Here is a 14,146-nt window from a genome sequence, read left to right on the forward strand (position 1 = left end):
ACCTGTTCTGCGCCACCCAAAGGAATGGATTTGGAGAAAACATTTTATATATATATATATATACATACATATATATATATATATATATATATATATATATATATATATATACACATATATACACACACATACACATACTTATATATATTATATGAAACCCATGCGAGGTGGTCCAGTTGGATCCTGGACAGGTTTTCGGGGAGAGTTAGACCTCCCGTAGGTGTGCGCGGTGCAGAACTTTGAGCTGGGGAGCCTGTTCTTTCACCGGATGGATTTGGATAACATTTAATATAAAAACAAGAACGACACTGGGCAGCCACCTAATGGATGGGTTGGAAGAGCTTCTAAGCTGCTAATTATTTTTAAGATGTTGATAGTTACATCCAGCTCATTCTTAACTTAATAACTTGAAGATTTAAAAACGGGCAATGTTGGTACTGGAGCTAGTCTCTAAATATTACAACACTTGTCACAGGTCATCTGCATAACATTCTGCAAAGAAAAACAGAATACAACTCCATTTTATATACTCTCGCATTGAGTGATCAAAGCAATGGAATCTAAAAAACATATTATACCTGACAAAGAGATGGATCAATGCACTACAATAGCATAGACATAAACCTGACCCACTGCAATCCAACAAATTTTTCTCTGGTCTTGAAATTAGCATTTACCTGAATTAACCTGGGTTAAAATAATTAATTCATGCTTGTCTTATATCAGTTAACTAGGCATAATTTAACTATAGAGAAAAGTCAGAAATATCTTCTGGATTAAATGGGTCACATTGATGTCTCTGCCAGAGTAACATTGTGTAATGAGTTTAAGAGGTTAGAGTGACACATTCCAACTCCCTACTCACTTTGGAAAACTACACATCAACCTATTAGGATAAACTAAAAAGAAAATGTCAAACACTCTCACTGTGGACTGCTGCTCTTATAATATCAATAACAAGAATGAGATAACCAAAAAGAGTGCAAAAGTGTGTGAGGGCAACAAAGTGAGCCAACATAAAACACATATAATAGAATAAGGTCAAAACAAAATAAAAATATAAAATTCAAAGGGGAAATACGAAAACTGATATTCTACTATTAGGATACTTAATTTGTAATCAAAATAGTGAGCTGTAATGTGTTCTTAGGATCAGTAATATTAATAAAAGAATGACATACACAGTCTCACATTTTTATGTTGTATCTTTATTTTATTAATGAGCTGCAACAACTTGAAATAATCAACAAAGTGGATTGTCATAAGAAATATGTGTTTTTCATACATCACATTTTGCTGAACCTTGCAGCATAAATACACAGTCACATTCTTTCCTCTCCAGACTATATACTATCTTTACAGTCTGCTTCTCAAAACATTATTTCCAAACCGCTTAACTCCTAATTGTAAGTAATGTACTGGTCAAGGGATTTGAATATCACTCCATACTACCCTTATGTTAGCTCAGAAGACAGGCAGGTCTGAAAAAGGAGATGGTGGGACAAGTAGCTTATTGCAATTTTTGCCTTGTACGTAATAATTTTGCTACCATGGATTATTTGTGGGGTTTATGATGGGCGATCCATTATTATGTGCACTGATGGCTTTCATTCTATGGAAATAAATGGGGCTTATTGCAAATTTACAGTAATCTATAGCAACCTTTGCTTTCCTTGTTCAACTTGAACTATACTATTTAGCTGAAATTGCTGTTGGTTAATGCGAATTTGCTATTTGGTTCTTTAATTTAAAAAAAAAACAACAATATCTCAGTAAATTGACACTAGTGATATAGTCAGTAGTTGATCGAGATTCATTTAAATTGTGACACATTATTCATTTTTTATGGTACATCAAAGAGATAAATATGACTATAAATAAAGAGAAGAGCATAGTAATTCATAAGTCCATAATAACAAAAACAAAAACCCATCATATAACAAACACTTGTTCCATATTTTGCTTGACCTTTCATATTTCTTTAAGTTTCTGTGTTGCATTCAGACTGTTGTTTTTGCAATATTTCTGTTACATCAGAGCAAACACAATCTTCTTCTTCTTGTTTCAGAAACGGAATTTCACTTTCAGGAAACTTCTGTCTCTAAAATCAAACAGGAAAATGGCAATAAAAATAAATAAATAAACAAATACAAATAGACCAATATTCGTTTAAACCTACAAGTGTTTATACAAAGACAAACCTTTACTACACATGCCACCATAAATTGCACTAATATTATCCACTTTCTAACTGGCTGTTTATATATAGATATATCTATATCTATAATATATAGATATATCTATATCTATAATATATATCCCACTTTGGTCATGATTGTTTTCTGCCAGTAGTTTAAACCTAATGAGGGGTTGGCCAAGCATTCCAAAGCCCTTCATAGGCAAAAACATTTATACAGGCTAATCATATAGTGGCATATGACATGGCAAGTCAAACTGGTACCATACTGTCCTAAATAATATATTAAAAATTGAAATCCATGCTACAGCTACGACAAATGGGTACATATTTCCTTGCCAAAGGAATTCACTTCATTATGCTAATTTTAAGCAACAGCTAATATGATGACTTAAAGCATGCTGTACGTTTTGGGGGTCCATAATATAATCAGACTAGAGAACCTTATGAACAAAATAAGAACAAGTGGGCTGTAATAGAGAGTTTACCTCCCTCTGTGCATATAGTACTGCTGTGAATCTATCTGGAATTTTTATTTAAATATTTATTTTGAATTCAATCTGTCTTTGGAATTTCTGCAAGTGTCAAAGTCATTTTCATCTTAAGCAAATCCCATCTTTCTATGATGTTTACTTTTTAATTATAAACACTTAATGAAAGTATTTAGGTATGACAATCTGCCACCTAGAAGATTATATTGTCAGTCTTAATGTGACCGCACATGTGTCAATTCTGTTAGTTGGTCAGAGTATTGAGAGGCTTAGGAAATTTGTTAGTATCTGTCAGTATTATGCATGAGTGAAGTTGCAGAAAATATTCATAAGAATCTAATTTCCAAGTGAAACAGGCCGTTTCAAAAGGTACAAAGTTTCCTCTTGCTTCACCATTCCTCAGAATGTCATTTTACATTATATTTTACAAAATTTATAGTCTAGAAAAAGAGATGGGATGAAGCTTAATTTATCCTCCTCTTTGGCGTTGGGGTTGGGTTTGGGTCAAGAGTAGAAATAGGACTTGTACTGCAGAGCATTGTGAAAATAATGCATTTAAAATCTGACAAAAATATCTATGTAACACAAAGTGTGAACAAAATAGTTTTAAATAGGGGTGCTAAAGATTAGAATGATAAAAAAAAATAGGCAGAAAAGGTGGCTGCCTCTTAGGAGCTCTGCAACCACCTATATGGTAATTATAACAGACAGCAACAAAATAGAGGCACTCATTCTTAATATAATTTATGGTAGAATTAAGCTAAAAAAATAAATGAGAGGATAATGATTTAAATAATTTAAATCATCCAAAAGACTAATGTATTACAGCACATACAGTACATAATAACTCAATCTAAATTGATGAATAAGAAACAAACTAGAAGATTGTTATATTTGCAGTTTAGTGAATTTTACTAACATGTGGCTAAATACATCCTATTTGCAAGGATAGTAAAACTTGTTGTCCAGATGCCCAGAGAACATGAGCAAAATATGGATCCGGAAATGCAAATCAATGTCCCAATTTTGGCCATTTCAGCAGTCAACAAGAGGGGTAGGTTCATTTCTTTAAAAGTTCAGATTCTTTGTTCCTGCAGCAACTTTCCAAAAATAAGCCTTGTGGTTTTTCAATAATGTAAGATGTTTACTAAAAGTAGCCAGGCAACCTGCATCCTATGACCTACAGGACTTGGTAGGCTCCGCCTCAATCTTTGCCAGCGTCTTCGGCATCTTTTGCCAGTGTCTAGCCGGTTGGTAGGCATTGGCAGTGAATTGATCTGCTGTTGTTACCAAGATCATTATTTGATGTGGCTACTGTTCTCATGCCCTTGACCACTGCTTGTATGACTGATACATACTTATATTTATATGGATATGTATATGTTGGGTCGAACACGAAAACACATGTACATTAGGATTAATTACTGTACATATTGATGGTTTCTAACGACTATCTATATGTTTCAGAAACAGTTTTTTATATTTATTTTTATTTTTATTTTTATATGATATATTTTATTGCCCTTTATTAGATTTGTTTATAAATAATTTGTATTTTATTGGTTTTATCTGGCTTTTTTTTTTATGAGTCTTTGTATTTTTATTTTTGGAGAGCTCTAAGTGTTATAATGGCTCTTCATATGTCTTCATGGCTATTGGCTATTGACATTACCTTTTGGTTAGGTAGACACATATATGGTTAAATTGGGTGAACACATATGTCCTCTTTTAAATGTATGAAATGATACCTGTACCTTTAAGGTCTCACAGATCACAACAGATGATAACAATCATGTGAGGAAATACTCTCTTTAAAAAGGGCAACTATCCACATGGGATACTATGGCTTGATAAAGTCTGTTTCACAGATGAAACGCGCCGCCTTGCTTTCTGTTGCCTGCTATACCCTGAGTGTCCTTACCGGGTTACAACTTCCATATCAGTGGGACTTCTATGTACATGCCCGTCTGTTGTTTGTCTGGATCCGGACTAACGGTGCGCACCGAAGAATTTGTTCATTATCTGGATCCACTTACATGGTGTCACGGGCACTAGGAGTCTTTACCCAGGGATCACCAGGTGATGGACTTACCAGAGCAGTATAGATGGTAATATGGTACTCTGGTAGCGGGGTGATCATGGAACAGGAGACAGCAGATGGTAGAGAATGCTCGTGGAAAGTCTATGACTAGCAGCACTGGTAATATACAGGTAGTAGTACACGAGGAACTGAATGGACAAAGGAAACGTGAGGGTAGTCAGTGGTCTGCGGTAGCAAGTTGTACCACTGCTATAGTGAGGAGGAATGTCCAGCAGCAACGAGGAGGTGATGAGAGTCAGCGGTCTGCGTTTAGCAAGTTGTACCGCTGTCTATGTGAAGGAATGGAATCCAGGTGGAGGTATCCGGGAAGTCAGTGGTCTGCGTTAGCAAGTTGTACCACTGCTATGTGAAAGGATACTGGAAACAGGTGACTCGGGAACAGGGATCAGTGGTCTGCCACTAGCAAGTTGTACCACTGAATATATATGTGAGGAGGAGCACGGGGAGAGAAATGCAATACAGAGTATACACGGGCACACTGAACTTGATCCCACGATGATATGCACAATATAGTAATGACTGAACAGCACTGCACAATAATACAAAGTCACAGGAACTATCCAGGCAAAAGGTAACACAGTCAAATGATGGCAATAGTCTCAGCGGATAGTAAACTCCAGAGGAGAACAACTCAGTCCAGCAAGATATGCAATACACCAGCACAGTCAATGAGAAGTATGCATACCGTGGTTCAGAAGCAGGCTGTCAGACAGGAGTGCAGAGATACCTGAACGGCTGGAGGCCGGCAGGATGCGAAGTCCCAGGAGGGTAGAAGCGGTAATCAAGTAGGTGCAGCACACAGGTAGATAGCCCAGCAGGGATCGAAACAAATACTCAGGAAGCAGTAGTATATAGAACTGGACACCTGGAGAACACTGAAGTGTAAAGATGGTCTAGACGAGATGAAAGCAGCGAGGCGTTGATCCGATGCAGACAGGCAAGTTGACACAGGCAGGAACACTGTAGAAGCACGGAGAGCGGATCAGCTGGCTGCAGACAGGAATAGAACTGAAGGGTAGCGGCAAGCAGGACACTGCAGGTACACGAAGGTAGCGGATAGGAATCAGCAGGTGCAGTCTCGATGAAACACGGGAGAGTTGAGATGAGCTGGAACTGTTGAGCACGGAGGCAGCGGATAGGAATCAGCTGGTGCAGTCTCGATGAAACACAGGAGAGTTGAAGTGAGTTGATAACTGTAGTGCACGGAGGCAGCGGATAGGAATCAGCTAATACAGTCACGATGAAACACAGGAGAGTAGAAGTGAGTTGATAACTGTAGTGCACGGAAGCAGCGGATAGGAATCAGCTAATACAGTCACGATGAAACACAGGAGAGTTGAAGTGGTCTGGAAACCACAGGAGAGTTGAAGTGGTCTGGAAACCACAGGAATCAGCAGAGCTGAATACACGAGGAAACACAGGAACACCTTCAGAGGCTCATGGGAATGAGACTCCAAGATCAGGCAACGAGGTATGGACAGCAGGTGCTATAAATAAAGAGTGTTGCCTGATCAGCCAATTAACTAAAAGGAACATGAACAGAAGGTTTGAAAGGGCTGCACATGCGCAGACCCTCAGGATGGTGGACGGCCACGGTTCCTAAACACACGGGAAGAAGCACTCACAGTCTGGTGAGTGACACATGGTAAGAAGCCCTTATCGTTACTAATGCTGATAGGCATTTGCCATCTGCCGATTACAATCACGGAACTACGGAATGGACACAATTGTTACATCCTGGAGGTATGTGGAACGCTTCATTTAGATAGCCGCTATAGCGGTAAGAAGTTATATATCAGCTGGATGTCCAACGTATGCTTTGTGATTTCTCATACGGGATCCTATTACTCATTGTAGCCGCGGCTGCGGTAAGATATCCCACTCTGCTGGAAATTATTCCCAGTATCACTGAACATATGACTGTTTACCCGTATACCGGCTATTATTAACACTTGACTTTAATAAGGGTGGTTTTGAGGACCTAATTTCATGAAAGTTATAGTCTATTGCATGGACATACATCGATTCATATATTTATATACAATTTTTTCAGAGTCACCTCTAGAGAGAGTTTGGATTCTTCTCTCTTGTATTTTGAAGGAAGAAATTTCTATGTTTATTCCAATGACTTTTTACCAGCTGATGCTATATAAATTACATGAACTATTGGAATATATTTCTTTATATGCATGTATGTGTATAAATTGAGATCATGTGGTCTGTATTTCACTGAACCTTTACTAGAGTTCTCCTAATTTTCATGTTTAAAAGGACAAGTGTGTACTCAGCTATATTCAATGTATACCACTTCATTGTGGTTATGTGTGCTTGCTTTATGCACTTTGTACGTTTTATTATGAATTTGTATTAAATGTTTATTAAGGTACATCTGCGCAACTCTCTGTTTCCTTTTTCCTATGTATATGTTGTGGGGAGACTCAACACTATCTCCTATTGCGAGTTGCTGCATTTGATATCTTGGAGGCACTGTGTCCTATACTTGAACCCCTCATTAGCGCCAGAGACTTAGTTTGTTTGTTCCAGAAGATATTATGTTACAGATTTATTTTCAATTCCCATTACAGTTTTAAAAAGTATTATGTGACATTCTCCAGATTAAATGGTACTTCTCCACACTCTACAATCCACAATCAAATGGTGATCCAAATTCTAGATCAATATCTAGGAGTCTACTTAAACTTTCAACAAGACACATGTACTCTTTTACAGACAATAGCTAAATTTGCTTATAATAATTATTTAAATTAATTCACCATCCAGATCCTGTTCTTTGACAATTAAAATTTCCACCTACAAGCTTATTCTGTTTCGTGGATGTGATGTACCACTAGCCATCTTTGATCTCTATCAAACTCTCCCTTTGCCTAAAACATTTCAAAATGCTTAACAAGCTCAGACCCAATTGGATAAAATATGATCCACCTCATATCCATATCAAGTGTTATCAAATCGTCTCTTAAAGGCTTAAGGTAAACCAGTCCCTTTGTCACATATCCCTCCCCCAAGCATCCCCAAGTAGGAGGAGCGCATTTTTGTTGAAAACCTGGTCTATGATTTACTGTAAATTTGAAAGGTTGCAGTGCCAAGAACCAACGGGTTACCTTGGCATTTACATCCCATTGTTCTGCATCCCCCACAATGGTGTATTATCTATTATTAATGAGAATTATTTGCCTAGAAGACAATACAGAGCTTCGATGGCCCATTTTATGGCAAGACATTCCTTCTCTATGGTTGCATATTTTTATTTCCTTGTAATTTCTGACTCACATACAAGACTGGATTCTCTATTTATTCTTTTTCTGTGTCAAAACCACACCTAATCCATAACCTGAGACATCAGGTTGAAGGAAGAACCTCCAGGTAAATTCAGGTGCTTATAGCACTGAGAGGACCAGAGCGTTAAGCAAAGATATGGCCAAGCAGCTTCTGCAGAGTCAGACCCAGCTCACTGGTCTGGACAACTTGTCTTTACCATGTACGTATGTGGAGCAGCTCTTGTGGTGAAATGGCTTGCACATCGCCTGTAGTAGCCTACTAGGCCTAAATCACCTTAACTGTGATTTCTTTTCCATTATTGGCCCGCTTTTGACTGATTTCACCTTCTCTAGTAGGGTTTTTTTTGCCCTTGCCCAACAACGAATGCCAAATATTTGGCTTCTCTTATATCTATGGCACAATTTTCCAGTCCAGCTGTCAAGCCCGTAGACCGCAATGAAGCCAAGACTGCCTTGAATTTGGCCAATTGCAACTTCCATATAAATCACTACAATTAGGAGGGTGTGTAAGCTGTGTGGGGTCATAGCAATTTATTCATGGCACTTTGAAAGCTGGCAGGTGCCCCATGCAACCCAAAGGGTAGAATCCTACACTGGAAGAGACCATCAGAGGTGGAAAATGTGGTCGTTTTCTTGGCTGAGTAAGTAATTGGAACTTAGCAATACAGATTTTAAGTCAAGAGTAGTCAAATAGTTACTACCAGCTTGTCCACCTGTAGCATAGGTTTTAGCAGAACTGAATACCCCCATTGGGTTTTGGGACAAGCACAATAGGGCTGTTCCACTCACTAGTAAATTCCTTATTCACATTCAGCTGGACAATCTTCTCAATCTCCTTTCTCACGGCAGCCCATCTGGCTTCAGGAATATGGTACAGCTTCTGCTTCACGACAACTGCCGGCAGAATGACAATGTTGTGTTCAATTAAAGTAGTGCATCTGTAGTGTGACCACGAATGGAAGAAAAGACATCCCTGTTCCAGCGTCTCATTTCCACAGTCTATTGTTATTGCCTAACAGATAAAGTTGGCTTTAGAGGAACTTCAGAATTTTCAATGACGGTAACCACTAAACGAGAAAGGTTGGTTCTCTACATATCAAGTTTTCAGGAGATTGGTGTGGTATATTTGTTCCTCCCTTCCCCTCCCCAATTCATGAATCCTGTGATTGACAGGGTTGACAGCCTCTAGGACTTCATACGGACCTTGCCATTTGGCGAAAGGTTTGCTTTCCTTTGTTCCCAGGATTGAAAGATCGAACTACAGCAATTTTATTAGAATTTCTCTTTTACTGTTCCTTAGCCTCTTCTGCCTGTTGTACAATGGGCGCTATCTTTCCCAATCACTAATACATTGGGCAACAAATTGTACCAGATTTGGCTCTCTGGCACCTTATTGCTCTCACTTTTCCTCCAACATATACAAGATACCCTTGGCTGTTTCCCAAACAACAACTCAAACTCACTAAACCCCGGTGAGGCTTGAGGTACCTCAAGGATGGCAAATATTAAATATGGGATAAGAGTGTTCAAATCTTTTTTTCTTCTGCACCATGGCTTTCTTCAGCGTATGCTTTAATGTGTGGTTAAAGCATCCACCAAGCCATCCGTTCGTGGATGGTACATGGAGGTGTTCATCCCTCTAATAGCTGACACATGTCCTTCTTTAACTTGGACATGAGCAGAATACTCTAGTCAATGAGAATTTCCTTGGGAATTCCCAAACATGTACAAATAACCCAGAGCTCTTTAGCTTTAGTGCTGGACTTTACATTCTGAAAGAAAGCTGTCTCTGTATATCAGGTTGCATAATCAACCACCATTAATATAAGCTGGTGAGCATGAGCGGACTCCTTCAGTTTCCCCACAAGGTTTATACCTATATGTACAAATGGAACCTAAACTGCAGCTATTGGTATGAGAGGTGCCCTCTATACATGGGTTTGGGACAGGTTCTCTGACAAATGGGACATTACCGACAATACCTTTTCAATGCCATATGTACACCGGGCCAGTAAAACAATACCAATTCTATACAGAAAATAATGTTTAATAACAAAATAGGACATACCTTCTGCAGGCTGGGCAGCTTCCGCTACACCATTCACCTCAGTTACACTTTTAAATGCATGTCTCAAAGTTGCATTGTTAAGCTGGTCACAAGCAAAATCCTGCTAAGGAAACAAAGCTGATATTGCAGACCAGTCTATATCCTCATCAACAGATGGGAAGGGCTCATCCACGATGTCACCAGCTAGTGCTGCTTTCGACTATCCAAGCTTCCCCAAACGATCCCACTTTTGTGGAAGTCCTGCCATGACCCACTGTATAGTATTCCAGGTTGGCAGTTCCCAAAGATCAAGGTCCAGGCACTGATTTCTCAGACAAATCCTTTAAGACCGGGTTTCCACCCATTGAATCAGTTGCCATTATGTCCGGCCGGACTTGATCACAGAGGACCTCTTTAAACAGTGGGAAGTCTAGCCCCAGAATAAGCAGATGCGGCAGCTTAGGCACGTGGCAGCAGAAGAGTTCTTTCATATTTCCCAGTCGTCACATATATGCAAAGAATCTTCACCTTGGGCAACCGAGTAGTTATGGTTTTAGGCAGGGCATAGCTGGAAACCTACATAAGCTCACTCCCAGAGTCAACCAATGCTAGGACAAGATTTTGGATGATAGCATAGTCCCTTAGAACAAACAAGGACTTCTTGAAGTGGGACTCATAGCACAACAGCTTGGATAAGCAGGCCCAAAATGTGTGACATGCAGATGCTTTGTTCATTTGCTGTAAAGCACCAAACCTCTCTACCACTGTGGCAAGTTCTTCATAAGACTTTGGGTCCGACTGCAGCACCCATATTTGCAGACCACAGTACAGCCTCTGGATGCAGTGATCTATATCCAAAACTTAAATAATCTGAGTAGGTGAATTCACCTCTAGTTGCAGCCAATTTTTTTTTTAAAAAAAATTGGATATCTCAGTCAATTGGTCTCTGACCATTTTTTTCTTGCTATAGTGCCACTCGTGCTGGGCCGGCCTGGCTCCGAAACCCCAATGCATGCCAATTTCTCAAACACGGATAGTCAGAGGCCCAGTCCTTATCCAGATCCATATAAGCTTGCTGAGCTTTGCGAGTTAGATATGGCGCTAGACTCTTAGTCCAAACTTCAGGAGGCTAATTTGCCCTCTTTGCTACTCTCTCACAAAGGCAACCGGATACGCTTCTATGTCAGTTGGCGACATATTTTGCACAGCCGGACCAGGTACAAAATTTGTATCATGCTTCGCGGGCCTCACGGGCCAATTCTGTCCATAAGAGCCTGACGTTTTCCTCCTGTAAAATGTAAATAATCAAATTCAAAGTGGTGCAGCTGCTGTACTGGTACTTTAAGCAGCCATAGTCAAAAGCTATCTAACCATGACAACATAAATAAGGAAAAAAAATAATCATCCTGAAATGAATCACACAAGTTCCATGACACAAACTAATTATGCATTTATGGGGTTAAAAGATTGAAGAGCAATTATGTTTCTTCCTATGAAGCAGCAACTGAAAAGAGGGTTTAAAATAATGCTGGTGTCAAGTTTCACGAAAACTCTGACTCACCAATAACAGCATAAAAAAACACAATAAAGAAATGCATTTATTGGGCTGTGGTGCTGCTAGTTTAGGCAAGTCTGCGATGACACTTATCAGTGATTAAATATAACAATATTGACAGCTGAAAGAGTACAATTATCCATCCCTGCATGTTTATGCATCCAAAGATAATTACAATTATAATGTTAAGAACGAAGCAGAGTAAAAAAGAGATTATTTACATATGGATAAAGATAAAAAAAAATATAGATTGGGTGGTGATAATAGATCTGTTAGTTTGCAATTGTATTGGAAGTCCCCAATGCTGACATTCTCCTCCATTCCCACAACACACTGCTTCTGCACCTCCCTCACAACCTCAATACAGCTCTGGATTGCCTACCACTGCCACCAGTGATGCTGACAATGTAGAATCAACTAGACCTAAAATTGAGCAATGCATTTCTGGTGGCCATGAAAAATCAGACTCCACAAAGGCAAGTAATAGTGATAAGTGACCATTTGTGACAGGTGGATTTACAAGTATCAATGGATTTTTTTTGCACTATATTTTATACAAATTTACAATATATCTCTCTCTCTCTCTCTCTCTCTCTCTCTTTATATATATATATATATATATATATATATATATATATATATATATATATATATGCCTTGTTAATTTATCAGTAACTTCTGAACATTTATTAGTAGGGCTGTTTTATATAAGGATATAGTTTAATTTTTTTTTTTATATATATACCTTAGCAATAAAAAACATTCAAGCCATTGTCTCATTTTAATTTGTTATATCATGGAATAAAATTGGATTTATATGGGATATCCTACCACTGACCAATTCAAAGTTTGCTGCATCTATTTAAAAAAAAAATATTTTTTTATTATCGATAAAAAATGGGAGTGGGGGGGGTGATGAATGATGTAATAATGGATTTGGTTAGTTTGTAATTTTCACTCTCGTCAATTTCCAAGGCATCCTCCGCAATTTTCCCATAATGCAGTGCTACAGATGTGCAAAGAATTTTAGTTGCTGGCATGTAAAATCTGCTCTCACTTTAATCAATCCTACACAACCTGAAACATAAGATAGATACTTTACCATTGAACAAGTTGAAAATGGAGGTCCCAAAAGATAGCGCATTCAATATTCCTGTGAAACTTCATGAGTAAAAAAATGTCATCAACAACTATGTTATGATGAAGCATTCCAAGATGCTGGGTCGGGCGTGCTCCCATCCTAGGCAATTGCAAGCCAGTGGGAGCTATGCTGTTCATGCCCTTTGAAGAGATGCTGATTTGTCTTGTGTGCAATGAATGAAGCATGAGATATAGCTTGTAGCCAGCAAGTCCATTTCTTGACTGAATATACAGGATTGCATAATCTGGGCCTGAGTCATTAAGGAACGTACATGCCGATAAGTGCCGTATATCCGTAAAATCACTCTGCACATGATGAAAAACGAACCATACACCAGAGAGCGAAGTGACGTACAATCCATCTTGGAGCGCAAAGGACCCTTACTCTAGCCTTAGATTTCAGGGGTGAAGTGAAAAGGGGACTAGGATAAGCAAGTGGTGAATATACAGTAAGGGCGTGTCAAGTCCATGCGCAGGCAGCAGCATCTGATTAAAGCTTTGGGCATCTCTATGGTAAGTGATTTTCAGTCGTATCACTTGAATCAGATACAAGTCAAGTGTGTGCAACTTACTAGAGATGACGTCTGTGTATGCAAGCTAGTTCATATACCTGCAGTAAGGAGCAACTGTAAAAAATGTTTTTCATGTGTAGTAGACATTAACATTCAAATAAATGTATTTTATGGAAGTAAAACAAAAAAAACACATTTTTAGTTTCTAATGTTTTATCATTAATGACTATATTATTATCAGGTGATATTAATTGAATATTTTTTGTCTGTGCTTTCTTTTGTGACTTCATATTCCACATATGTATTGGACATATCCTGCAGTGTCTTGTCTGCTAGAACAGAGCGGACCTAGACCATTATTTATGAACAGACATATGCTCAGGTATGCTCCTTCTTGAATATGGAGATGCATATACCCAATGTACATGTGTTTGTTTTTTTTTTTAAAAAAACACAAATTACGTTTCTTTTGCGTTTCTTGATTAATGAGATCCTCTATGTCAAATAAACCATATAATTTAAAATCATTAAAGCTATGGACTTCACATAGACCTAATTTCTTTTCAAGTTGTGCTTGCATTTGAAAATAAAGACTGCTGGATCCTAACTTTGTTTATACATGTCAACTGGCAATTTTCAAAATAGCTGCAATTTTAATTTCATTAATGAATGTTTAATAACCTTTAATTTTTAACATTTCTATATGTATTAATTTTGTTGCTGGAACACGAGATTTGCTCTCACTTTAAATGTTCTAACACAACCTGGAATATATTACACTCCATGTTATTTGGAAAATCTTCA

At 38.3% G+C, this 14,146-nt stretch overlaps 1 protein-coding gene across 7 annotated transcripts in view; it reads right to left on the bottom strand.

Moving 5' to 3' along the window:
* Window positions 1-1,187: 1,187 nt before the first annotated feature.
* LOC142139148 (granulocyte-macrophage colony-stimulating factor receptor subunit alpha-like) overlaps window positions 1,188-14,146 on the bottom strand; it is a 108,420-nt gene continuing 95,461 nt past the window's right edge. For 6 of the 7 annotated variants that reach the window (XM_075196506.1, XM_075196508.1, XM_075196505.1 and 3 more), the window contains one exon: window positions 1,188-2,101. In XM_075196506.1, the coding sequence (XP_075052607.1) occupies window positions 1,982-2,101 (120 nt within the window). In that variant the 3' untranslated portion in view covers window positions 1,188-1,981. Of the gene's footprint in view, window positions 2,102-10,857; window positions 11,424-14,146 lie in introns of those variants that run through there. The other variant, XM_075196510.1, reaches the window with a different exon arrangement.

The sequence above is a fragment of the Mixophyes fleayi genome, chromosome 2, assembly GCF_038048845.1.
Source record: "Mixophyes fleayi isolate aMixFle1 chromosome 2, aMixFle1.hap1, whole genome shotgun sequence".
Classification (NCBI taxonomy): Eukaryota; Metazoa; Chordata; class Amphibia; order Anura; family Limnodynastidae; genus Mixophyes; species Mixophyes fleayi.